The sequence below is a fragment of the Xiphophorus couchianus genome, chromosome 18, assembly GCF_001444195.1.
Source record: "Xiphophorus couchianus chromosome 18, X_couchianus-1.0, whole genome shotgun sequence".
Classification (NCBI taxonomy): Eukaryota; Metazoa; Chordata; class Actinopteri; order Cyprinodontiformes; family Poeciliidae; genus Xiphophorus; species Xiphophorus couchianus.
Genome location: NC_040245.1, coordinates 15,228,710 through 15,253,328, shown reverse-complemented (window position 1 = coordinate 15,253,328; position 24,619 = coordinate 15,228,710). Strand labels below are relative to the sequence as shown.

Here is a 24,619-nt window from a genome sequence, read left to right as displayed (position 1 = left end):
CAGAATTATGTATACTATAAACTAGGACAGTCTTTCAACATGCTAAATTTCCTGTGTTGGTTTGAGGCTCAATGTGAAAGTCCTCATTAGACTCTTTCAAATTCTTTTTAAGGTTTTGCCTTCTGCTGGAAAATGACAAAAAAGCTTCTATACTCACTTTAACTTTCCATTTATTCACTCATGTTATGTAAAAATATTTATTTACAAAATACATTCTGTTTCATCTTTTCACATAAAACAATGTACAGTATAATACAAGCAACAAAGTTATGCAAGTTTAATCATGCAAGATTTGACTGAGTAAACATTGTCCCCATGGTTCATAAACATATTCAAAATAACATTTTTACTTTGTTTATTCCAAAGACAAAGAATAATCTAACTATTGAACACAAGTAAGAAAAGACACAGCATAAAATTAATTATTCATAAAATCGATGTAAACATTTAATGAATATGGTATTTTTATTATAAAAAATATGTTTGAGTTTAAAGGTTTTTCACACATCCAAAACGTTGCAACAAAATAATAAAATTAGCCCTACATTCTAGTTTTTCATATCTAAAAAGAAGGCAAGTACAGCAGTTTTTAATAGTGTTGCATATATATGTTGTTCTAAAGTTTATTTCATTGAAAAGTATTAAGCTACTTTCGCCTGAAGTTAATTGTACCTTTAAGGCCGCAATGAAAAGATAGCAACATTTTCCCAATGATTGTGGTTCTTGTTAAAATACACAATCTGTGTTGTTTGTATTTGTTAACTTGCACCTGCTGCTTCTATGAAATCCTCAGAAGTAAAAACGAAAAATGTCATTAGCCTGCAATTACAGGATAATCTCTTGTCATTGTGCGTGGCCTCTTATTTCTGCTTGGCTGTCTGGTCATTATCATTTGTTGAGTCAGCAAAAATGAGTCAGCAACTCTGTGTCTTTCTTGCTCCCTAATTAAGTCTTTGGCAAATGCTGCTTGCAACACATTTCCAGCAACATGTCATGTTTTCTAAACTGAATTAACTGAATCAGTTTAAAATTATAGGTTATAGCACAATTTCTCACAGTCTCTCACAGCATTGGTTGTTTTTCCCTTTAACCATTCATGATAATATCAATAAAAATGTGATGTTGAAACTCTTAAATGTCCACGGTTTCAGCTTGACTTTTTATCAGAGTGGAGGATATGTATGCAACAAATGATTATGACGATTAAAATGATGGATCAGTAGATGAACTGAGCTCCTCCATGTGGCACGATCTCTGTCACCCCCCAGGCCACCACGCTCCCCCTTTGCTGGCAGCCCTGGCCTCGCTGCGCAGCCAACTGGGAAATTTCCTCTTCTGACAGGACAGTGTCCCACATATTAACCCCCGTCATTTTCCCAGCAAACGCCAGCTTTGGATCAAAACTTCCCTCAAACCCGGCCACACCACTCCCGCTGGTTGGAGACAGAGGGCAGCAGCCGTTTCTTTCTTGCCCCAGCTGGAGTGAGCCTCCCTCGGGTAAGCTGTGTCCCTTGGCCATCCCGGGGTTGGACGCCATCTTCTTCCCACCCACCCAGAGGGTCGCCAGGCCTTGCTCGGAGGACCAGGCTCCACATAAATGGATCCACTGTCCTGGGCTTACCACGCTCCTTGCCTCCACCTGACTAGCTTCCTCTCCAACAGTGAACACGGCAGAGGTTTGGGCGAGCAGCAACTGAATTTCAGAAGGGTTTCGACGGTGTCCGTAGGAGAACAGTACAGTTTTGTTGAAGACTGAAGTTGGCTTCACCCACATGCAGACAGTAAAGGCAGACAGGGACAGGGGGACATCTGGAATGACTGCAGTGTAAATCCGACGGGAGCGCACAGGAAACAGGAGGGCCATCTCACACCCTGTGCAATAAGTAGAAATGATGGCAGATGGGGTCAGTCAGTAAAACTCACGGTAAAACATTAGGTTAGATAATAATGTCTATCACATGGCATGCAGCACTTAACTGTAACCCAAAGGAAGACAAAAAAATATAAGTCATCACATAAAACAAAGTTTTATAAGTAATCAGTCAAGTTATTAAGAGATAGACTAATTCTCATGGGAGTAGATGTCAGTTTCACCTGAATCTGATGCACTGGGAGAAGATACATGTCATGCAGAAAGACCTCTCTGGCATAATTTAGATCGTATAATTTATTTTTTATAAATGACTCATATAATTTACACCAAACCATAATTTTGTGTTTTTGCTCCCCAAATTTCGTAAAAACTGATCAATTAAGTAAAAACAAAAGTTAACAAAGTGACTATAATACTGACCTCCAGAAGGTCTGGCCTATTTTCTGTCAGATAAGAATGTTCAAATTCTCATGACATTTTAAAATCTACCATGTCACCCATTCTCTCTAAAATCAACTTTCCACTGTTTATGTTTTATATATATATATTTTTGTTCTCTGGGTTGCCCCCTCCTTCCTGCTCTAACCCTTTTTGTCACTCCAGCCAGCTTTCACTTCCACCCTGCTAAAATTGGATATACTAAATATTGATGTTCTGTTGGTCTCAGGTTTCTGTCACTCAGAAAATAGTAGCAAGGAGAAAAAAGCTTTTTGACATGTGTGTGTGTGAGTTCTTGTTGGTTTACATCTGGTTCTACTTTCTCGGGGTGTATTGTGTGGTTTTTGCGGTGCATGGATGATGAGCACACTTCCTTTTGCTCTGTGTGTGTTGAGCTGACCAACATTTCTAGACTCTAAAAAGGGGGCTGTCATGAGGAAAGCAGCTCTGGCTCTTAGGATGATGACAAAATCAGCCTTGACTTTGCTTTTTAATGAAATCTTGGGAAAAAGAAGATAGTCCTTCTGGCTGAGAAGGTTCACTTGCCAGAAAGGAGATGTCTAAACTATTTTGGGTTAGCAGAAGTTGTCTCACACAACTTCTTAAAGACCACAGAAGTTTGTCCTAGCTGAAGTTGTGTTACCTAATTGTGCCACTGCAGGAGGAACGTAAACAACCTTAAGATTGCTGAATATCAAACAAACACAAACTAACGGAAACAGCATATCAGAGTAGACAAACTGCTGGTGATAAGATGGAAGGTTTACCTGCAGGTAGTCGCCTTTGCCTTGATGACTTCAGCTCTTCATCCAGCTCAGCCTTCACTGCTTTCATTGCAGCTAGCACCTCATCCAAAGCAACCTCTCCTGGTGTCACTTCTTGGAGATGGAGTCCATTTTTGCCATTCAACCCAAAGCCAGCTCCTGCACTTCTGCTGCTGAGGCAGCTGCTCTCTAGCTTGGCTAGTCTGGAGGTTTGAGTATGTTCTGCAGAGAGAAGCTGCTGTATCTGGGCCTCCATGTGGTTGAAATTTCCAACAGCAGAGGTCAGATCACTGAGCTTGAGGAGCTCCAGAGTTTCTCGTAGATGGTTCTCCAGCTGCAAGACCATCCGTCTTCCTGCTGTCTCCACAGCGGCCCCACAGGACCTTTCATACTCAGCTATAAACCTGCCAAAGGACGAGTGGAAAAGATTTAGATCTTTAGCAGAAGAGCTTAAATTATCCACTTTTGTCTTGTTTAAAATCACTCTTCATGCCATTATTTCAGCTGAATTAATATTATTGCTTGATAAAGCAGCAGGACCCCTACCGATAGACCCACCTTCGCAATTCACCGCGCAGAGTTCCCATTTCGACCTTGACGATGTCATCAACATACTGAAGCAGCATGTTCTCCCTCATCTGACTGTTCTCCATCATGGAGAAGATCTTGTCCCATTTTGTCAGGTCTGGAGAGTTGCAGGGGGTGGAACTTGGTGTGGCTGCAGAGAGACATGGTGAAAAGTTGGACTAGGAAAGAACATTTTACTCACAGAGATAAAGAGAGATCCAAAGTTTATGGAGTATTTTATGACTTCATTATATTGATTGTCAGCATAGTTGATCTCCAGTCATCCTCATAGTGCAAGGTTTTCCCTTGCGTATTATGAGCCTAACAGACTTTACTTCCCCCTGCCGATCGCTGGGCTAAGACTCATTTGAGTACTTATTTATTTTAAATATGTTTTTTTAACCACAATAACAGTAATAGCAAAGACAGGTTAAGGTGGTTTTAGCTGATGCACTCATAGAAGTCGGGACGGATCATGTACAAAAACTTTCACTCAAAATGGTCTATCTGGAAGGTGATCTCACCTGTAATGTAATTTTTATGATTCCCATATGAAGGCTGTCTATAAAGGATTGCAGTCACACTTTTTGAGGTTCGCAGTACGCAGTTAGACGTTTACACCTCACAAGCTTACTCAAAATGTGCTCTGGCACAAACTTGGCTCTGTGTCTGTGATTGCAGCTTGATCAGGTTTATGTAAATGAAACACACCACCAGCCAGTCACAGACAGATCTTTTTCATCCATTTAAAGTATTCACTGCAAACACTGCATTTGCTTGAATAAGTCAAAAACACTCACGACCAGGAAAGCAAAATACTGCACAGTGACTATTTTTACTAAACAAAATGACAGGATTTAGGAAAACACGAGAAAACTTGAATAAATACTTGAATTTGTACCATAAACTATTTAGTAAGGCAGACAAATACTTATTCATTGACCATTTGAGGTAATGTTTTTTAATTTAGTTAGATTTTAAATGTGACCAGCATTATAGCTTGTTTTAATATCTGATTACTTAATTAGGATTTAACTGAAGAGCAAATGAATTTTTTGTGTTTGCCTTTTTGGACACTCAATATCTGGTGTTAATTATGTCTTTTAATATCACAAGTTATCCTGTGGTGTTGAAAGAGAAGTCAGTCAACCTTGGCTGTACAGGAAACAAAGCTGTTTTGTTAAGTCTGGAGCAACACAGCAGCCCTCCCATCAATCCTCCTGCCGCCTCCGGCAGTTCACCTACATACTGCTTAAACCCCGCCTCCTTAATTTACCTCGGCCAATCACCTCAGCCTTCCAGAGTGGTGAAATAAAGGAAACAAAGTTAACTTTCACATACATAATGTGAATTATTTATCAATAATAACATATCAGGAAGACATTTTATGTATGCAAATGCACAATTTATAAAACATTTTATTCTGTTAATTACTTTGATGCCTGGAGTTTTATTTCATCCAATCAAACTCCAGCAATTGTCACTGGACTTTCTATAAAAGGGCTGGGTTTGAGGTGGGTCTCCTCTTTAGCAGAATCCCAAAATGGCTGCCACAAAAGACACATCCACAAGTCAACAAATATTTCAACCACACACAGCCACACTAAAGGTTCATTTACACACTAGAAGGGTAGAAAAAAAACATTGCTTCTTCACAGCACATAATCACCTAATCATATTTCCTTTTCAACATTTTATAACACAAAAACATGGTGGACTGCCCCAGTGCCCCTACCACATGGCTTAGCAAGTCTTGTGGGGGAAACCCTGGAGTAACACATTTAGGTAAAAACTTAGATGTAAAAACCATCTTAAGTCATAATTTCTAATGAACAGTTTGAAGTCTCTGACCAACCTTAAGTTTAGATTCAGTATGGGTAGAATACCACCTGGAGTTCAACTTGGAGATTCAGAGATGTCAAACCCCAGATCAGCAGGGCTACAACACCCCTGAATTAAGAATGTCAACATGAGAAGTCGGAAGTCTCTTAAGCCAAGTTCATATGCAAAATGGGGAGACCACCCACTGGTCTCGACTTGAAAAGTTAGAGGTCCTTAAACAACCCCTAGTTCAAATGCTGTGTTGATAGAAGATCCAACAGCCTAGACTAATCCCAAATTCAGATTCAACATGACTGCCATAAATTACTGTGAAAGTTCAAGGATGTTTTCTCTCATTGCAACAGTATCACTCATACTACTGTACAGTCTCTATTTACCAATTCTCATTCTGTCGTCAACTTGTATGGTGAATAGCAGTTACAACAGAAGGCTTAAAAACTCACTTGTACACAGATAGATGCATATCTGGTTCATATATGTTCAAAACACTAGTTATCATAGATCAATGAAATATTTAAGGACTTTAAAAAAGACTTCTGAAAAATAAAAGCAGACGTAGGTCAGCAGGTAGAGTGACAAGTTGATGACAACAAATGAGAATGTCAGGTTGCTGGGAGATCAATGAGAAAACTAGAAGGAAACAGAACAATTTCCCCCGCTGTGTTTCCTGTGAGATTATCCAGCTCTGTGCTGTGAAATGAGAAGCGAGACGGAAGGAAAATAAAGTGGGGAGGATGTGCTTAGAGAAGGAGAGAGATAATTTGAGCAGTGGGAAACGTGGGGTGAATGGGTGGGTTAAAGAAACAAGGAGTGAGAATATATATGTGTGTCACACATGTTGTTCTGGTTAGCGTTTGACGCGTTCAGGCTCTGTTTATACCTGCAGACCTTTTCTGGGGAGATTGAGGCGGGGGGATGGGAAGGCATTACTGCAGACCCTCATTGGTTGTTTTGGCTTCTTAGTGTCCATGATTATTCAGAGGAAACAGGATTCAGCTTCATGCAGTGTGCTCCCTATGGTTTAATAATGCAGACACTAGTTTACTTTTTTAATGAGAGAAAATGTTTTTAAACATAAAAGAAAATTCAAATGTAAAATTTTCTGCATAATTAATTTAATTTTTATTAAAATCCTGAATGCACTCTTTGGAAAATATTGAACTACATATTTTGTAAACTTCTAGTGAATCCATAGTGAGTCTCTTGTTTCCACTGATGAGATTCTTGAGAAAAAGTCGCCTTTAAGCTCAACACCCCCCATTTCCTGTCTGCTGAACGTCATTTTTCAGCCTGCCACTCATGCGAAAATGAACTGTACTGTGACCTTTCTCATGTTGCCTATTAATTCAGATTCCTCTCAGAGATTGGGAGCTTTGGGCAGGTCAGAACAAGTGACCCGTGTCTCCCTCTGGCCTTTGACCTCCCCGCGTCCTGACACACCTGCGAACAAACTATTCTCAACTCACGTGCTTGACCTTTTCTGTCCCTTCTCCAGCAACCTCATTATGAATTCTGTGTTTCGTCGCACCTCTCCTCCCCCCATCCCCTGAACCAATTTGTGTGTGTATTTTACCACCCAGTCATTTGCCTGGAGCCCCTTCTGTTTTTGCCCTTCATCACGTTTTATCACATCACAGGCGGCTTGCCCAGATTTCAGCCTCTTAACTGATGATGGTGCTGCAATTATACCTCCTACTAGGTTTAGAAAAAGCAAACAAATGATGAATGCAAGCTGTGAAGGGCCTCGCTGAAGCATAGGAGACTGACACATGTAGTCCTTGCCTTTTCTCTCTTGTCCAGGCTACCGTGCTCATGCAACTTTAATTATGTTGAAAAATAATTCCTTTAATAATTCTGCAATTAGACAATTGATGTTATTTCACACAGTTTTTTTTTCTTCATCTCTGCCAACAGTCTTGATACTTTATTAACTGTGGTGCCTTTTTTTGTTTTCTTTTTCCAACAGTAAACAAGCCAACCAAAAACAAAGAAAAAAAACTAAGTCAGTGTTTTTGTTTTAGGAAACGTAATAGATTGCAGAGCATCACACAAAAGCAAAACTGAATCTCTATTTCAGTGGTCATGGGCTTTTAAAGCTCCTAGATGTTAGTGCAAACTGAGAGTATAAAGGTTTTGACATTTATCTAGTAGTAATGGTGCCATTTAGTGAGCTTTTTCCCCCTCTCCACTCCCATTTTGTCACCTCAGAAACAAGCATGACTCCATATTCTTCCACCGTAGCCAGAAAATAAAATACAGCTGTAATCTTCAGTTGCATTACAACAGGAAATGTGCCTTTCAGATAATCAAATAGATATTTAGTGTCAAAGACTTACGTGCCGGTGTCTCGCCATCAGTGATTTCATTATAGTAGTCGGTGTACTGGATCTCGATGTCATCCTCGTAGGCGAGAGTAACACACGCGCACACAGAGAGAAGAAATGCTGCCTCAGGGATTCTCCACCAAAGCATGCTGCTGCTGCCTGAGAGAGTGTGTCAGCAATGTGAACAAGTATGTCTGCTCAGCTCCAGGTCCTTTTCCTGCTTCTCTGTCGGGGTGTGTGTGCGTGTGTGTGTTTATGTGTGTGTATTTGTTTAAGGTTCCTCTGCTGCTGCTGCTCTCACTTTTCTACAGACCTGCAGGTCCACCACACTCTTTTTCTAAGCCCCAACTCTCTCTTATTATGTTAGTCCCTCCTCCTGCTCTAAAGACTCCCCACCTCTTTCTCTTTATCTCTGACTGATTTTTCTTTTCTTTTCTCCACTAAATGCTGAGCAATTATTGACAAGAAGCCCAGCATTCCTGGTATAGGGAAGAGCTTACTCATGCTCATCTGTTTTTCTGTGAAGCACTCATAAAATATTTCCGTAATTCTGACGAGGACACATCGTCATTTCACAGATTTTTCTTTTGCAACTGTATTCAGGCTTGTGCTGTAAGATATTTATATTCATGTATGAAAGACAAAAAAAATATACACAAGACAGTTGAGCCCCATCAAATTTGGGCATCAACGCATAAGACAATGGCCACCCAAAAATAGTAGTTATAGCAAAGTGCCAAGTTCCAGTTTAAGTTCATACAACTTCTATCCATTTGATAAAAGTAAAACCTAACAAACTGGCACCCGGTCTGCTGTTTTAAAAGAACTTTGTGGTGAGTCAAGTCTACCTGTTATTTGTTAGATTAGCTAATGAACATTTTTGGGAAAAACCTTAATCTAAAAAAAGAAAGAAAAAAGTTCTGGTAGCATTCTGGTTCATTTTGAATGTTCAAGATATGATCAGCATTGTTACCTTGTTATGGTCACCAGCACCCAGTTTTCTCCAAGCCAAATCATTAAAAACATAAAATATTTAGTTTTTTTATTTTTATTGGTACCAGTTGGGGAGATGTTTCACATGTAATTTTTACCTGAAAAGTCACATTCAGCTTTGAAAAATAATTGGAATGGAAATCAAAATACACATTTTTTAAAAAGTAGCCACTGTTGCAGATAAGCAGAGTGGCTAAGAGACTTTTGGAAAAAATTGAGATTTTTTAATTTAATAACATTTTAGGCAGATATTGGTTCTTTATTCTGACAGAGGACATGAAAAAATAGAAATCCCAGCAAACCAATGCATTTTCTTGCTTTAGAAATGTCTTAGAAAGGTTTAGAAATGTTTGCTAATTCCAGAAGAGCTACCTCAGTATGTTGTGTTGTAGTCGTCAGTCTCATTTTGTTTCCTTATAGCTAATGTTCCAGGTGGTTTATAATCCTCAGGCCTCAACTGTTTAAGGTGGGTAGACTATCTTTGTTGGTTGAGGAGAAGTTTGCTACCTCCACTTACTTTTACAAATCTCTAATGTTTGTTTCACAGAGGATCTTTGTGAATAGTAGGAGTTCTTACTCTTTCCTTTTTTCATTTGCCATGTAGCAACCACACACACATTTCACATATTGCACAATTTGTAGATTTCCTTGGTGAAAAATAATAGCCTTTTCAGAAATCGTTTCCCAAACTTTACTCAGTTAGTAGTTGTTTTTTTCCCCCCAGAACTACCATAGTTTGAAGTGATAATTGTTTTCTCAGGAACCAGCTCAAACCTGGGGTAAAAAAAAAACAGCTGAATCATTCTATTTAACATAATCTTGTGCATGTTTTGCCTGAAAGCTATTTAACCTTTTAACCAGAATTATTAAACGTATTCAAAGATCAAACACACTGGGAATATCCATTGAGGAAATAAGGGTTTTTTTCCCCTCTCTGAATCTTCATCCTTGTGCAAACATCTGGCTCTCTGAAGCAGAAGCAGCGCCTCGGCCTGCGAGTGAGGCAATGACTCATGCTCTGTTGGAGGTAGGCTGTGTGGTGTAATCAGATATAACTGCAGCTCCTGTGACTCTCAGGCAGGAAAAAAAGGAGGGAGCCAAAAAATAACAGGAGGAGAGAAAGAAATTTGAGATTTAGTCTTTTGCCCCATGCAGAGATGGTGTGTAGGCTTTTGTTGGACTTTATGGATGAGATGTTTGCCTAAAAGCTTTTGTCTGTTTCTTTATATTGACACATCTATCTGTCAGCTTCTCACCCTCGTTGTTTCTGTGGGCCCGTGATGCGACACAATGTGACTGGGAAATCAATGTAGGCTGTGTTTGCCTGTTTGTGTTTGGTCAAATTGACTCAATAACTTTCTCATGGGAATTGCCAACACTCATCCTGCTGCCCCCACTCCATCTTTCTCTCTGCCTTTGTCTTTCTTGTGGTGTTTTTCTGTTTCTCCCACACAGGCCTACTGAAAAGCATGTGTTCCTTGATCTCTTAACTTGAGAAGTGTTGTGTGTTTTTTCTGTATAGTTGCGAGAAACATCATTCTAAGAAAAAATTTAAGATTAGCATCTCTGTTTTGGGTTTGCTGTAGTTTTTAGAAGATGAATCTTTAAAGAAGCTCTGAAATCTAATGCTAAGTTGCACTAATATACCACTGCACACATTTCAAGAGACATATCTCTGACCATTTGTTCCTAGAGATCATCCATCCTCCGTGGTCCTCTCTTATCCTCTGTCTTTTTAGCCCCACCCACAGGTTTTTGGTGGGATTTCTTCTCCTTATCAAAGTCTACAAAAAAAAAAGGTTGCTGGAAGTTTCTGGAGGGTTTGCTGCAAAGCCAACGACAATGCAAGCAGCCTTCCTCTGTCGCTAAATGCTTGTCCAGGTGGAGTGCATGCTGTCGGTCAGTGACTCAATGCAATCTGCTGGGTTCCTTAAATGGAAAAGTTCTTAATTAATTTGAGCAACAAACTGAACTTGACTGCATTATTTGGTCACTAGAATTGATTTGGATAACATGACCTGTTTTTGTAGTGTGCTGAAAAAACTTTGTGAATTGGCACTGTATTAATAAACTAAACGGAATTTAATTGATAATGAACAATAAAATAAATGATTTCTATTGCAACAATGTTATATTTAAAAAGATGTCCACTTTTATTTAACCTCCTTTCACCCTTTATAGCTCTTTGTTTCAGATGAAGCAGTAAATTGAATGAATTGCAGGCACAGACAATCTGGTTTTATGATAGTTGCATTATTAGCTAACAGTTATTGCATCCGAGCACTTCTTCATGACATGCATTTCACAGATGGTGACATTGCTTAAACAATAAATTTGTGAAAAATTTCACAGCAGTGATCCTAATGATGAAGCCACTAGGAAAGGTGACAAAAATGTTCCTCAAACATGTGATGCAGCAGATTGACTCTCTCTGTCTACGCACAGATTTTAGTTTGAAGGGCACCACATGATTCAGCTTTAATGAAATTTGTCTGCTCAGGGGCACGAAACTGTACTAATAGGTTTAGCTAAACAGCTTATGAGGAGAACTGATGAATATTGTGTTCAGATTCTTTGCAGAAATGAGATTAAGATAAATTTGTTCAGCTCAGATGGAGTTTTACCATGGTGATACTCTGCTTGGGGTTTTTCGCCAGCACAACCAAAGAGCAGTACTAAAATTCATTTTTACAATAGAACATATCTCAAAGATAAACAATATTTTCGTTTTTGCAGTAAAATCTTTTGTTTTGAGAACATGTTTACACTTTCTGCCCATAACCTCAGCTTGAAAATATGAAAAGTGTATAACTAAGACCAGAAGAGACCGGGCATCGTTTTCATTACCCTAAAACAAAGAAACAAGCAGGGAAATCTGAGTGTGGATTTGACTTTTTCAATTGGTTCCACATTGAAGCATGAGGATCAAACAACAATACTGTTCTTATTTGTGGGATTTTGGCAAGAAATCAATCAAGTTTCTGCAGTAAGAATCTTTCACAATAACAGCCAAATTCTGGCATTGTAACATGTAAAAAAAACAAAACCAAAAAAGTGAAGGAAATGGACATTTTTGACTGAACTTTGAAGAGAACATTTGTAGGGGACACGAATGATTGAATTTAAACATTAACATTTAAGACAAGCCTTAGCCAGTGAGGTTACTTAGATTAAAGGGAGAAAGGCATTATCACAGGGAGGTAGAGCAGAAGGCAAACAGATGTTACACGCTTAAAGGCAGAGAAGAAACGGGTCTATTTGCTGCGAATTCAGTGTGTGTATGACTTGTATAAATATTTATCTATTGTTGCCACATAACTGCCACTTGAAGAGATGGTTAATCCAACTAAAACAGATCATAAATGCGTAGCTGACAGCAAAAAAAAAAATCTCTTCAGATTTTGTCTTCTTTATTTAATAAACAATACTAAACAAACCAAAATATTTTATTTTTACATTTTACAAATACATTCTTTTATTTTTTCTAAATCGGATCCTTCCAAATGCATTGCCACCTGAGAGTAAGTGCTGAATCAGAGGAAGTAGGAACTGAGTAATGTGGTATTTGTCATGGTCTGAATACTTGAGGCTCACGATGATAAGAAAAACTCATAAAGGATGGGACGGGGCTACAGTCATGTTGGTGAAAGTTCAAGATGGTTGGTGAAAGAGTTACTCTGTGCATAAAGCACTTTGAGTGGTCAGTTTGACTGGAAAGGAGCTCCATAAATTCATCCCAAGAATGTTTACTAAGTGATAAAAGTTGTCCAAAACAGCCTGACTTTTTGAAGAAAAAGAAAAAAAAAGTAAACCCCTCCAAAACCTAAAAACTGAAATTCTGTGTTAGATTTACTCCAGTTGTAATGGGATGCCCGGCTTCTAAAACTTCCACATTTCACTTACAAGTGCACAGAACATTTTCCCAAAAGAGGCATAGTCAAGATATTTATTTGGGATACGTGAGCCAGGCCTTTGTGCACTTTTTAGTCAACAATAGCTTTTTGTTTTGGAACTCACCCATGGATTCATTTTAATCCAATCTCGTTGTTATTGTTGATTTATAAACACTGAACTTACGGTAACCAAGGCAAGTGAAACTTCCAGTGCTTTTCATATCATTCTGGGTTGTTTTGAAACCTTGTAGATAAATTGTCAGTGCAGTAATTTTGGTAAGCTGGCTACTCCTTTTGGTTTTCTGGGTTTTTTAGGGGGTTCAGGCTGATAGATGTCAATGTCTCTCTTTTGTTGTGAATTTCTTATATTGAGGCATAATGTGTTGCATTTTGAGATTCCCTAGCCATTTGGTCAGTTCTTTTTTAAGGGATTCCTTTATTCTACATGTCAGGCAATTCACAAATTAATAAACGAATAATCTGTATTTTACATCATTTCCTGGTTGGTTTTATTTACGTCTATCCTTTACAAAATCATCACGTAAAGCTGCGTTTTGCTCTTACTCAGGTTATCGCTGTCTGATATTAACATTAGTTTGATCATCTGAAACATTTAAGTGGGACAAAAATGCAAAAATAGGAAAGTTCTGTGTTTCGGTAAATGATTGTTTCCACTAGATCACATATACTGTACATCTGGAAATAGTTTTCCAAGTAATTTTTAGCGCTCTGGCTCTTGGATTGCATCCAGAGATTTAGGCAGTCATGTCAGATATTAATCTGAATAGTTGAATGTGTTTATAGTCTGGAATCAAATTCATTAATACCTTTATCATTTCTTCATGTTCAGGTTTGACTTATTGTCTCCTACTTTGTTTGACGCTACTGTTTTAGATGGAGGGATTTAGGCAGGATCTGTAATAAAAGGTTGAATTTGTTTGGGTCGTTTTGATCTGGCCATGTTGTTCTTAATGTATGTGAGATACAGTTTCAGGACTGTAAATTTTCCTCAGTATTTCATGCAGACTCTTGTCTCCTGTCTTTTAATGTACTTTTGAACCGATATTTTAGTCTTTTAACTGAAGGTTTATGGTTACTACCAGCTTTCTCTGTACTGTACTTGTCCTCTTTTAAGATGATTTGTGTTGAATTGTGTAAAGGTGGTGTGTTTGTGATATTTTACACAAACACACCACAATGAGAGAGTAGACTTCCTTATTGTAGAATAAGAAAGCCTACTCAGTGTATTATGTATGAACTTTGTCCTAATTTGTATAGAAGAATCGGTACCTTTTACAGATTTTGTGGCGTTAGTGTCCATATTTCACAGGAAATAGAGACGGAAAACTTGCAGCAAGTGATACAGGTTATGACTCAAACCTTGGTCATCTGTTGACGACATAGAGGCAATGAGAAACACATTGTGACAGGAAAATATGAATCCTTTTTAGTCATGTTACATTGCATCTTAATTACAAATTGAGCACACAACCTGCCAATATGTTTTATTAATTGTTAAACTTCCCAGTGAAGTTGCGTTAATTTATTACTGAGCAACATGATAGCTCAGTGGCTAGGATTGTTACATGTAAACTAGATCCTCTCAGGCCCAAATATTGATCCTACCAGGGCCTTTCGGTATGAAGCTTGTGTGGATTGTTCTTGCATGAATTAATTCTCTTTTAAAAAACTCCAACAAATCTTCTATTAGCCTTTGTAACTATTATTACAAATAATAGTATAAATAAATAAATACTCATCAACTCCATACTGCCTATAAAAGGAGTCAGTTTTATAAAAATAAACTACCGTGCTCTACTTTTTTAAAACTCTTTTTTCGGACTTCAGTCATTTTCTCCTACATTCTGTATTTGACACACAATCTGACTGCATTTAAACATTGAATGTGAAGTTATACTTGCGGTGTGCGTTTTTATTATACAAGAGTTATTGTATAAAATGCCTGAAAATCACCAATAAGTCCCCCATTATTTGAAAACAAGAGTTTTTGTTTAGTGAAGTGGATCATTTAAAGATGTTTTATTGTCACACAGAGGCTGTTGTGTAATCCTGTGGTTTTGCAGGCCTGTAAGCCACTTTGCAAAGGCCTTCATGTCTGATCATGTGTCAACTTGACTTGATTCAACCCAATAAAATGGGAAAATGATTATTTCTAAACAGTGGATATTATTTCATAGCTGGGAATCATGTCTTGTGATTGCAATAAACAAGAAAGTTAAAGGTGATTTTCTTTTCCTGCGGCCTGTTTCTTATTTTGATAGTCATGGTGATCAACACATAACACAGTGCCTGGCATTGTATTCAGGCCATTGGAATATACCCAAGAGGGCCTTGGTAATTCTGGAGGAGTTGCAGAGATCTGCAACTCATTTGGGAGAATTGGTTGACAGGTAACAGCAACACAATCTTCAAACCTGAGCTTTGTGAAACGATGGCAGGAATATTTTTGTTTTTATTACTGAAAGAAAGCAGTAAGATTTCCCAAGGAGAAAGATCACAGCAATCATTTCATTAATTAAATTGCTAGAAGTATCTCTTAACAATTATTAAAAAAAATCATCTCACCATATTCTTTTCAAAGTAACCTTTTGCTTCTTTCAGAGGCAATGACTGCACTGTGTTTCCAAACTCATTAAGTCATCTTCTTAAATACTCATGTCTTTAATGTTAGTTGTGAACAGAACAAGTGAACTAAAAAATTTGAAAAATGCAACATTTGTGTTCCTGCAAAAAAAAAAAACACTGAATCAGGACGAGGCTTTTTCTAGTCAAAGCAGGACGACTTCAAAACAAAACTTTTTCTTTGGCATTATTTGCGCTCTATGTGCAAAGTATGCTGGTGTAATTATTGTTTTCTCTTCATGTGTTACAGGTAACCACATGATGCTACGTGTGCTGCCATCAGTCTACCCCAAACAGCCACACACTATCCACCATCACCTGGGCAGCCTTACAGCAATGATGCCCCAGCTGGAGACACCTGAGCAACAACACCTGATCAGACTTATTCAGACGGTTGCAGAGCAGCATCCACTTGTAAGTCCTTGTTTTTATTTACTTCAGAAGACTAAAATTGACAGCTAAGCATAATAATAGTAACTATGTTAAGCTTGGTTGTTGTTACAACTATGGCAGAAATGATTTTGCAAGTGATATTTAAACTGCGGCCAGATCTTTGGCAAGGATGTAATTTGTGCTTGCAAACTTTGAAGTTAGTTTTTGAGATCACATTTCAGATTGTTTTGTATTACTGGACATGTGAGAGTTTACAACGGTAGTCCAAATGATATAAAATAAACTGAATTGAAAGTGTAAGAAAACAGAGGGACAGATCTGCCTGAAATCATAATCTTCTTGTTTTACTAATGGTTACCGGGTATCCAACCAACATTGCTTTGCATCAAAGGTTTCTCACACCGAGGTAATTTCTGTCAAGAAGACTGTACCTGAAAGGAAAATTCAGGAAATTTTCTGAATCAAGAACAACTTTTAATATCAAAGTTTCTGAACATCTCTTTGAAAAGATAGTGGTTAGGCATCTTGGATAAGGTGCAGTGACATGTGACCAGAGGAGGCAGGTGAAGCAATCCTGACAAGTAAGAGAGGAATATGAGAAGTAAAACGGATGCTAGCAATGATGAGCGAGAATCAGTTTGTCTTGACTTTTCTATAAATCGTCGTTCTTTTTTCACTGATAATATAACTTTTATGGTCAAAATGTATCTACGCTGCCTGAAATCATACATCAAACATGGAAGAAATATGGGGTGAAACAGTGCAGTGCAGTGCCTCGCCACTGGAGGCGCTGTGTCACACAGAGTGAATGACAGCAAGTTGACAATCTACTTGCTGTCATGTCCACTATGAGGCCTAAATGCCACTGGCACTTAAAGACTACACTTGGCCACTCAGCCTTCAGAACATTATTTCTCAATATTGTGGATCTTCATACCAATATTGTTCTTGGTGTGAATAGCATAGAACTTACTGTAATGAGTTTATTATTTTATCTTATGTATATTTTTAAACAATTACTCCTATTAATCAAACCTAATCAGATTGTTGACCTTTTAGCTGTTCTGTTTGCTGCATTGAGAACAATCCCCTAGAAAGCTAAATAGAGTTCATAAAACTGAGCGCTCCAAGAATACCTTTTATCCTGCATATTTTGGAGCACAGCCATTGTGATCCAACAGGAGGGGAATACCACATACCAGCAATGGAGCATGCAGTAGTAAAACATGCACAGTTTTATTCAGAGGAGAAACAACATCGGCCATCTGGAGTTATTCTTATCCTCTCTCTTTTCTCCCAACTGCACACACACGCACACACACGCACTACATGCTCATGAAATATTGGCAGTTTGATTGTTGCTGTGTTTGCCACAGTACTTGTGAAATGTTCTGCATTATAATGCCACTTACTGGAAGTGATGTCCTGGCAATGTTAAAAATAAAACATGCTTCATATGGGAAACATTTTAGCTGCCGTCCTCTGTCTTTTTGAGGAACAAATTGTTGTTGGATTTAGTGTATTTCTTAGAAAACGTGACTCATTATGGAGCAGCAACAGAGCAGACAATCGTGGGCTTCTAGTCTAGTGCCTCCCAGTGTGATCAGCTCAGATAATGAGCAGGAACTCTTCATTCATTCAGTTTGCTCAGAAAGTCCTATTGGCAATCTTTTGGGGGGGGTTTCACTCTGCCCTTTATATCTCAGATGAAAGAGCTAGAGCTCAGCGTTTGTGTTTGCTTTATTAGTACAGAGCGCTGAAGCTGAGTCATGATTTAATGATGTACATTTGTTGTAATTTTTTTTTTGCCTTTATTTCTCTTAATCCCTGCAGATCCTGAGCACACATGTGCCCACACTGGTCAATTACCTGAGTGAGCCCACTCTGACTGAGGCTTTGTTGGGAGCTCTTGTGGATGTTTCCCAGGCCAGCCCCTCGTCACTGGTCAGCTTTTTGCCAGGACTAAGGATGGTGGGACAGCAGTCTGCTGCTTTTCTCAGTCATGTAGCCAAAATCCATGGTGCTATTGGCATCCTCAGTGAGGTAAAATACACAGAGACACAATCAAAATGTTAAATTTATATAAGAGACACAGAATGGAGAGCATGCCATAGGTTTAAGGTCTTTTACATAAGGGACTCGTGTTGAAGAAAAGGAGAAACAGAAACCATCCTGTCAGAAGAAAAAAAGAGAGCGTCACTAGAACTAATTGAGTACAAATATTTAATTTATGCCATGTTTCACAATACTACAAGATGTTCAGGCAGGTCTTCAGGTTTTTACAGTGAAACAGTGATATTACCAGTTAAATGCCCATGTAGACTTACTCTGGTATAGCTTTAGATGAGCATTAGCTTGGGTCTGAACCACATTGTCCCATTACAGTATTCACATTGCTTGAACCTTTTCACATTTTCTGATGCAAAATTCACAACTTTTATTTTTTTAGCATTTCATGTAATATATAGCAAAGCAAGAGGGTATCGTTTTGAAGTGAAAAGCAGAATGATAATCTGAAAATTGAGGTGTGTAATTGTATTCAGCTCACGCTGTGTCCACCTGTGTATAACCTATGGATCTAGCTGTTCTGTAAAGGCCTCCGAGGTTTGTTTGAGAGCATTAATTGTGTTGCAATTAAGTTGCAATAATCCACTGCTCAGGTGTGGAACTCTGCTGGAAGGTCAGCTATAAGTTATACCCTCCACAAATTAGTAAGAAAAAAGCCACAGTTCAAAGAAAGTTGTAAGACATCCAGCTTGGAGCTTGTAAAAAGCAGCATAGAGAAAACAATACACAAATGGGAGAAGCGTCAGAAAGTTCTCTGGTCAGATGAGATCAAATTTGAAGTCTCTAGCTTGCATGGAAAATGCTTTGTGTGGTGGAAGACACTAGACACACACACACCGTCCACATTATTAGTGATGCATGGGGGTGACAGCGTGAAGCAGTGGGAATTTTTTTCTTTCAAAGGGACACTGGTCACAGATGATGAATAGAGTTAAGTATACACCAACACTGAAAGAAAAGGTCCTCCGAAGCCCTTGGACTGAGACTGTGTTGCAGGACGTAAAATGTATTTTTTCAGACATTTTAGAGCCAAGACAAATAAGCTTTTGGAAAGAATAAAGTGGAAATCTTATTGTCCTTAGATGTCAAAATTAATGCCAAAGACCTTTAGCTGAAACTGCAGAGAAGGGTGTTCTCCAAAGTACTGTAGGATCTGTGTTGGTTTATCAGATAAAATCCCTAAAAATGTTAGCTCATATATACTGTATATATATATATATATAAAGAGAGAGAGAGAGAGAGAGATTCTAGACACCATAAGGAAAGCACTCACCACAAACAGTTTTTAATTGAATAAGGGGAGAAGAATGTTATGCACAATCATATGGCTTCTTCTTTGTTGTTCTGCCAAGGGTGAAACCCAACATTTCACACTGCACATGGCAGATCTGAAGGTTTACGACCCGACTTTGTGGTCAATGAAAGTTTCCTAAACAAACACAGACTCACACCTTTGACAGATCAGAAACTGTTATCCAGGTTAGAGGTCATGATTCAATCATGAGGAGGACACTGGTCAAAAATGGCCTCCATGAGATAAAAGTTCTCCTCTGCCGAAACACCTGTATTTACTGCATCTGATAAAGTAAATTACCATGCCTTGTTACTGTCTTATTTCTCTGCTCTAGAACGAGTTACAGAACAGAGTTCAGAAAAGGTTAAAATCACATTATAAATTTCAGGAACAGTGTTTTTCCACTTTCCTATGTTTCCTCTCATTTGTTGTGAAGGCTAAGATTAGGATCTCCTGTGTGATATGAGTTAATCTGTTCACATGTTTGACTCATTTCTGTAAAGGCAAGTTTAGCACTCAATCAATCACCATACACTTATGTCAGGGAAGGTTTTCCTCTGGATAAAAAAATAACTTAGTCTCAGGAAGTAGAATGACATTCATGTCTTAGGGTCCCACTTTCTCTCCTCTCTCAGGTTTATTTAGTGCAGCTTAAATGCGATGTGGGACAATTAGCCACAGGGGAATACACATTAGTCTCCAGATGAGATATTTTCTTTCCACATACACATCACAGGGTATTTTGCAGATACTGTAAACACATGCACAGACCTCTCCAGGGCAACATTTCCTCTAAAAGCTGCTTCCTGCTCAATCTTCTTGTCAAGCAGCCTGCCAACCCCAACTTCGTCACACCCTCAAATGCACCCGCGCCCACTCACACACACCCGCACACAGGGGGTTTTCGGACCACGGTGTCCTGTCTTTCTTCACCTTGGAGCTATTTGGAAAATAACGCTTGTTTTCTGAAAATGCTCCTGCAGAGGCCTCTTGGTGATGGCAGAGGGGAAGGCCTCCTGTGAGTTTGTGCTGTGCCCTGCATGCATGCATGCATGCACACTCATAAACACACATTTATAAGAACACATGCATGCGGGATGAACTCGCTCTCGATTGCACAACTGTTTCCCTTTCTTCCTCGACCCCCTTGAAGGGAGCTCAGGCTCGATTCTGTGTGTGGCTCTATTGCTTGTTAGATCAGAATATATCACTAGTGAAGGAAACACTATACGCTTTGCAAAAAGTCCAGTCCAACAGTTTTGAAATAAATATGCCATCTGATAATAATAATAGTGATAATTCCTCCATGCTGTTGAACTCCTTCGAGTGGGGCTGGTGAGACCAGGTGCTTCTTTTAAAACTTTCAGTGACTTATCATGTTGTTCAGTGTTTGCCAAGTTTTCATTTAGCTTCAAGGTAAATTTTTTACCATTTTAAAAATTGAATTAATAGTATTTTTAATGACTATGAAACCATGTCTGCTTATTTGGTGTGCAAATAAGTAGATATGAGCATTCTATTTTTCATGTGTGACTTTTGGACCGCGGGTTACTTGCAAGCAATTTGGATATAATGATGGATCGTTGTGTGTAATTCTGACTGACTTTTGATGGTTTATAAATGGTATTCAAATAGATATCTGTGTGGTTAGCATTTGCATTTATTCATTTGGGATGTGTAATTTTTTTCCTCTCAGAATGATTTTGTATTTTTGTATTACGTAGACTTTTTAAAAAATAAATTAAATTGAGCTTTTCCTAAAACTGAAAGGTCTGTGTCGAACACAATGTAATTTTCCCTTTCATAACCACATTTGATCATTTCATTTTTATTTTTAAATACGTAGAACAAGAAATATCCAATAATGGTCACTCAAAAGCAGATTTGGATTTACCTATTCCCTAAATCTGGCAACATCAAGGACTATATATGCAGACCAAGACAACAGAAAACAATTAACCCAGAACATTTTTATGTCTTTCTCTTCATAAGGCAAATATGCTCTTTTGATCCATGACTTGCCAGCCTCTTTTTAACAAGAACCTATGTTTGATTCACCAAAATAATTTAAATTACATTTATTGTTCAGGAGATGAAATAAGTAATTTCACATGAATATATTATTTAGCATTTTTAATTTTAAACATTTTAAAAATTTTCAACACTTTCCACGTTGCAAAACATTTGACAAAAAGACTGTTTTACTCATTTCTCTTTTGTTAAATAGCTCCAGGTCAGATTGAGCTACAGATATTACATTTTCAACTATTACTATAGATACCTATTTTGATAAAACATCACCTCTACATCCCATAATGTTCTGCAGAACATTATGGGATGTTCTGCCCCTACACGTGGCTTCATGTGTAGGGTTTTTTTTCCTGCCACATATGGTGTTTTATATGTAGAGCAGAAAGTTCAGTACTGATCTCATCTGACCTCTTCAGCATCTTTACTGTCCACTTGTGCCAAACTTTAAATGAAGATCTTTTCTTACAATAATTAGTTTTGATCCACACTTGAGTGTCTGTGCAGTATCCAACAAACTGACCAGCAGTGGATTGAATTTAATTATTTTTAAGCAGTTTTCCTCTATAAGTGTCTGTAATCTGATAAATAACTCCCCCAAGGCTTAAGTGGTTGTAGTTTTTCTGTTACCAATACTCAACTTTTCCCAGAGACAATAGAAAAGCATCCCAGAAGTAAGTTATAAGTTCTAGTTTAAAGTTACACAGCGTGTCCTGAACATGAATATTATATCAAGATTTCTTAAGGGGATGATTATGTTTCACTTTTAATGAAAGGAGGATTATTTTTCACTATCTGAAATCCCTCACGAATCTGAAAGATTTATATTTTGTTCAGAGGAATATCTGGTTACATTTTAAAACTATTCCCATAGAGCACATCGACTACATGAAAAATGTCTATGAAACCTAAAAAAAAAAAAAAATCCTGTCTTGGATGGGATTAGGTAAAAACTAAAAAGTTAATGAACCAAACACTATAACACACAAAAAATATAGGATTCATTCCGGTTCCTCAACCTAATACTTTTTAAGGATTGGATTATTTGGTTCACAGCTGAGCATATGCCTGAAAAACACAATACAAAATATAGAGAGACACAAATGTTGAAACCAGTATGTAAAAACACAAATGTCTCATTAAAGTTTATCTACAATGGACACATCGATTTAAATTCAGTACAGTTTATATTAAACCATTTCGCAACAAATGTAGCCTTTGAGGCACTTTATAAACAAATTATTTCAATTGAATTAATCAATCCATGATATAATCCAGTATAAACAGTATATCCAGCTCAGAAGCTCTCCAGAGAGATATAAAATGCTTTGCAAATTACTTTAATCATGCTGCATTTCTAGTTCTTTTTGCTCCAAACACATCATCACTGATTTGGTCTTAGTTTCAGGCTAAAGTCCTCATGTCAGAGTAATATTAAGTATTTTCTCTGAGTGTCCTCCTGAGACGAGACAGTTGATATTATAATTTGACTCTTGTTATGCTGCCACAATTTTTAGAAACTTATCATTAAGAAGCTGTTAACACTGATTAGTGATCTCTTGCATAGGAATTTAGCCAAAAGTAAGTGGATGCTTAGGATGCTGAATCCTTGCCAAGTGCTTCTAAATAATTATACAGCAAATCATTTGCTATGTTATTATGGAGGCATAGCATAATACACATGCATTGATGTTTCGTTGAAGCGATATGTAAAGGTTTTGTGTTAAAAAGAAAATTAAAACTGCAATCTGTGTGAATAGAAATCCTTCTAGTCTTTTTACCTCCAGCCTGAGCTGCAGGCGAGTTTCTGACTCATTTATGGGCTAAGCTCTCCCAAATCCTTGTGGCATATTACCAAAGTCTAAGGTCAAGTTCTACATATTCTACTCTTTTTTTAGGATCAACGAATAAATTTATGGCTCTACAGAGAGTGCTTATGAAAGGTGCCAGATGTAGCTTCGTCCTTCTCACCTCATTACTCTGTGCGTTTTAAAATATGCAAGCAGATTTTGGCTCTGTTTTTATATCTGACCTTATTTAGAAAAAAAAAAGAAAAGTTGTTTCAAAGGTTTCATTGTGGTTCTTTTTTTTAAAGGAAAAGTTTTGTTTGTATCACCACATGAATCCTTTGACCTGGATCACAGCCAGAGAGAACTGTTATGTTTTCAGCATCTGTTCTAATTACTGTGATTTAAATCTTGGTTAACTTTTGGGCTGGAAGACAATCAAGTGTCTGCGATTCAAATATCAAACTTTCTCAGACAGGTGTGAACCGTCCCTTGACATGACGAAGCCAGAAGCCGCTTTGCGTCAGCACTGGGCAGATAAACAATAGCAGACATGAAATATGAATATTATTACAAAGACCCCTTGCTAGGAAATCACATTTTGGACAATGAAGGAGTTTATACTTTCTCAGCTAGCAGAGAGCTGGCTGCATGTGCTTGTGTTTATTATAGTTTGTCATAATTCAGGAAGAAAAGAGCAGAGAGCAGAGCCGACCTCCAACCTGGCTGGAAGTGCAAAACTAATCGCATTTAAATTCACCTATTTAGCAAAACGTGTACATCCAGTTCCAGTGTTTTCCCATAACGCAGCAGATTCAATTTTAGAGGCACTTCAACAAGAACAACATTAGAAAATAACGATAAGACTGAATATATCTGAACAAACAAATATGTTTTTGGTAATTATGTCTGGTTATTCACTTTGTTTTTTTGAACAACTCCTTTTAAGTGTCCTTCTAACCTCCACTTTTACTCTGGCATCTTTGAAAAGATTTTTTAAAAAGTCTGAAAAATTAACCCATTGCAGCAGCATAATCTCATGGTCCAAAATAAAAAGCCGGTACTAACAACACAAACATCAACCACCAATATATTACTTTAAGTACTTTTTAAAATATTTTTTTTCCAGTAACTGTTCTCAAAATAAAGATTGTTTTTTTTGTCGGAGGCTATTAGATTGAAAGATAAATTAAAGGGTTTTTTTTCACAATATAAATAAGTACTGTCTGATGGAATTGTATTAAAATAGCTGTGATCAAATAAAGTCCATTGGGACAGTTTAGCTAAACAATACAACAACTTTTCTTAAAAAACAGCAGTGTTTTTTAGTGTCACTGTAGGAAACTAGATTTCACTCCTTATTTAGTTAACTTTTGTTGAGATCAGTGTTATACTTACATTAATTGCACTTTGGCAATCCCAATCATTCAAGAAACATTATGCCTGTAAAATAATATTTAACATTTGATGGGTTGTGAAAAAAACTGTCATGACACCGTCATAAGCATCACATAACACCTGAACTCATGAACATGAGTAAGTCTTCATGAATATTTATGACTGTTGTCATAAAGTGTCATTCGGTAAATCATGACACTTTTAATACAAAGTTGGCATTATTCAAAATGTCTTTGCTATGACAACTTATCATTAACCAAGAAATCATGATCTGACATAAATTTGTTATAAAAGTATCACTGATTAAACTTTAAA

General features: G+C 37.7%; 2 protein-coding genes across 7 annotated transcripts in view; one reads left to right on the top strand and one right to left on the bottom strand.

Moving 5' to 3' along the window:
- veph1 (ventricular zone expressed PH domain-containing 1) overlaps positions 1–24,619 on the top strand; it is a 75,038-nt gene that overhangs the window by 23,989 nt on the left and 26,430 nt on the right. For all 6 annotated transcript variants that reach the window (XM_028045829.1, XM_028045827.1, XM_028045830.1 and 3 more), the window contains 2 exons: positions 15,588–15,751; positions 17,564–17,773. In XM_028045829.1, the coding sequence (XP_027901630.1) occupies positions 15,588–15,751; positions 17,564–17,773 (374 nt within the window). The remainder of the gene's footprint in view (positions 1–15,587; positions 15,752–17,563; positions 17,774–24,619) is intronic.
- On the bottom strand, positions 154–7,956 carry ptx3a (pentraxin 3, long a). Its single transcript, XM_028045836.1, has 4 exons — positions 7,821–7,956; positions 3,634–3,793; positions 3,079–3,479; positions 154–1,872 (listed from the first exon to the last, which is right to left on the bottom strand). Exons 1-4 carry the CDS (start codon positions 7,954–7,956, stop codon positions 1,217–1,219), a joined length of 1,353 nt encoding a protein of 450 aa, XP_027901637.1. The 3' UTR covers positions 154–1,216.

Excerpts from the sequence above, each read along its gene's own strand:
- ptx3a (XM_028045836.1), bottom strand. The coding sequence starts at position 7,956 with ATGCTTTGGTGGAGAATCCCTGAGGCAGCATTTCTTCTCTCTGTGTGC. Across the intron at positions 3,794-7,820 it reads TGATGGCGAGACACCGGCAC|CCACACCAAGTTCCACCCCC; the intron begins GTAAGTCTTTGA and ends GTCTCTCTGCAG. Across the intron at positions 3,480-3,633 it reads CTGCGCGGTGAATTGCGAAG|GTTTATAGCTGAGTATGAAA; the intron begins GTGGGTCTATCG and ends GTCCTTTGGCAG.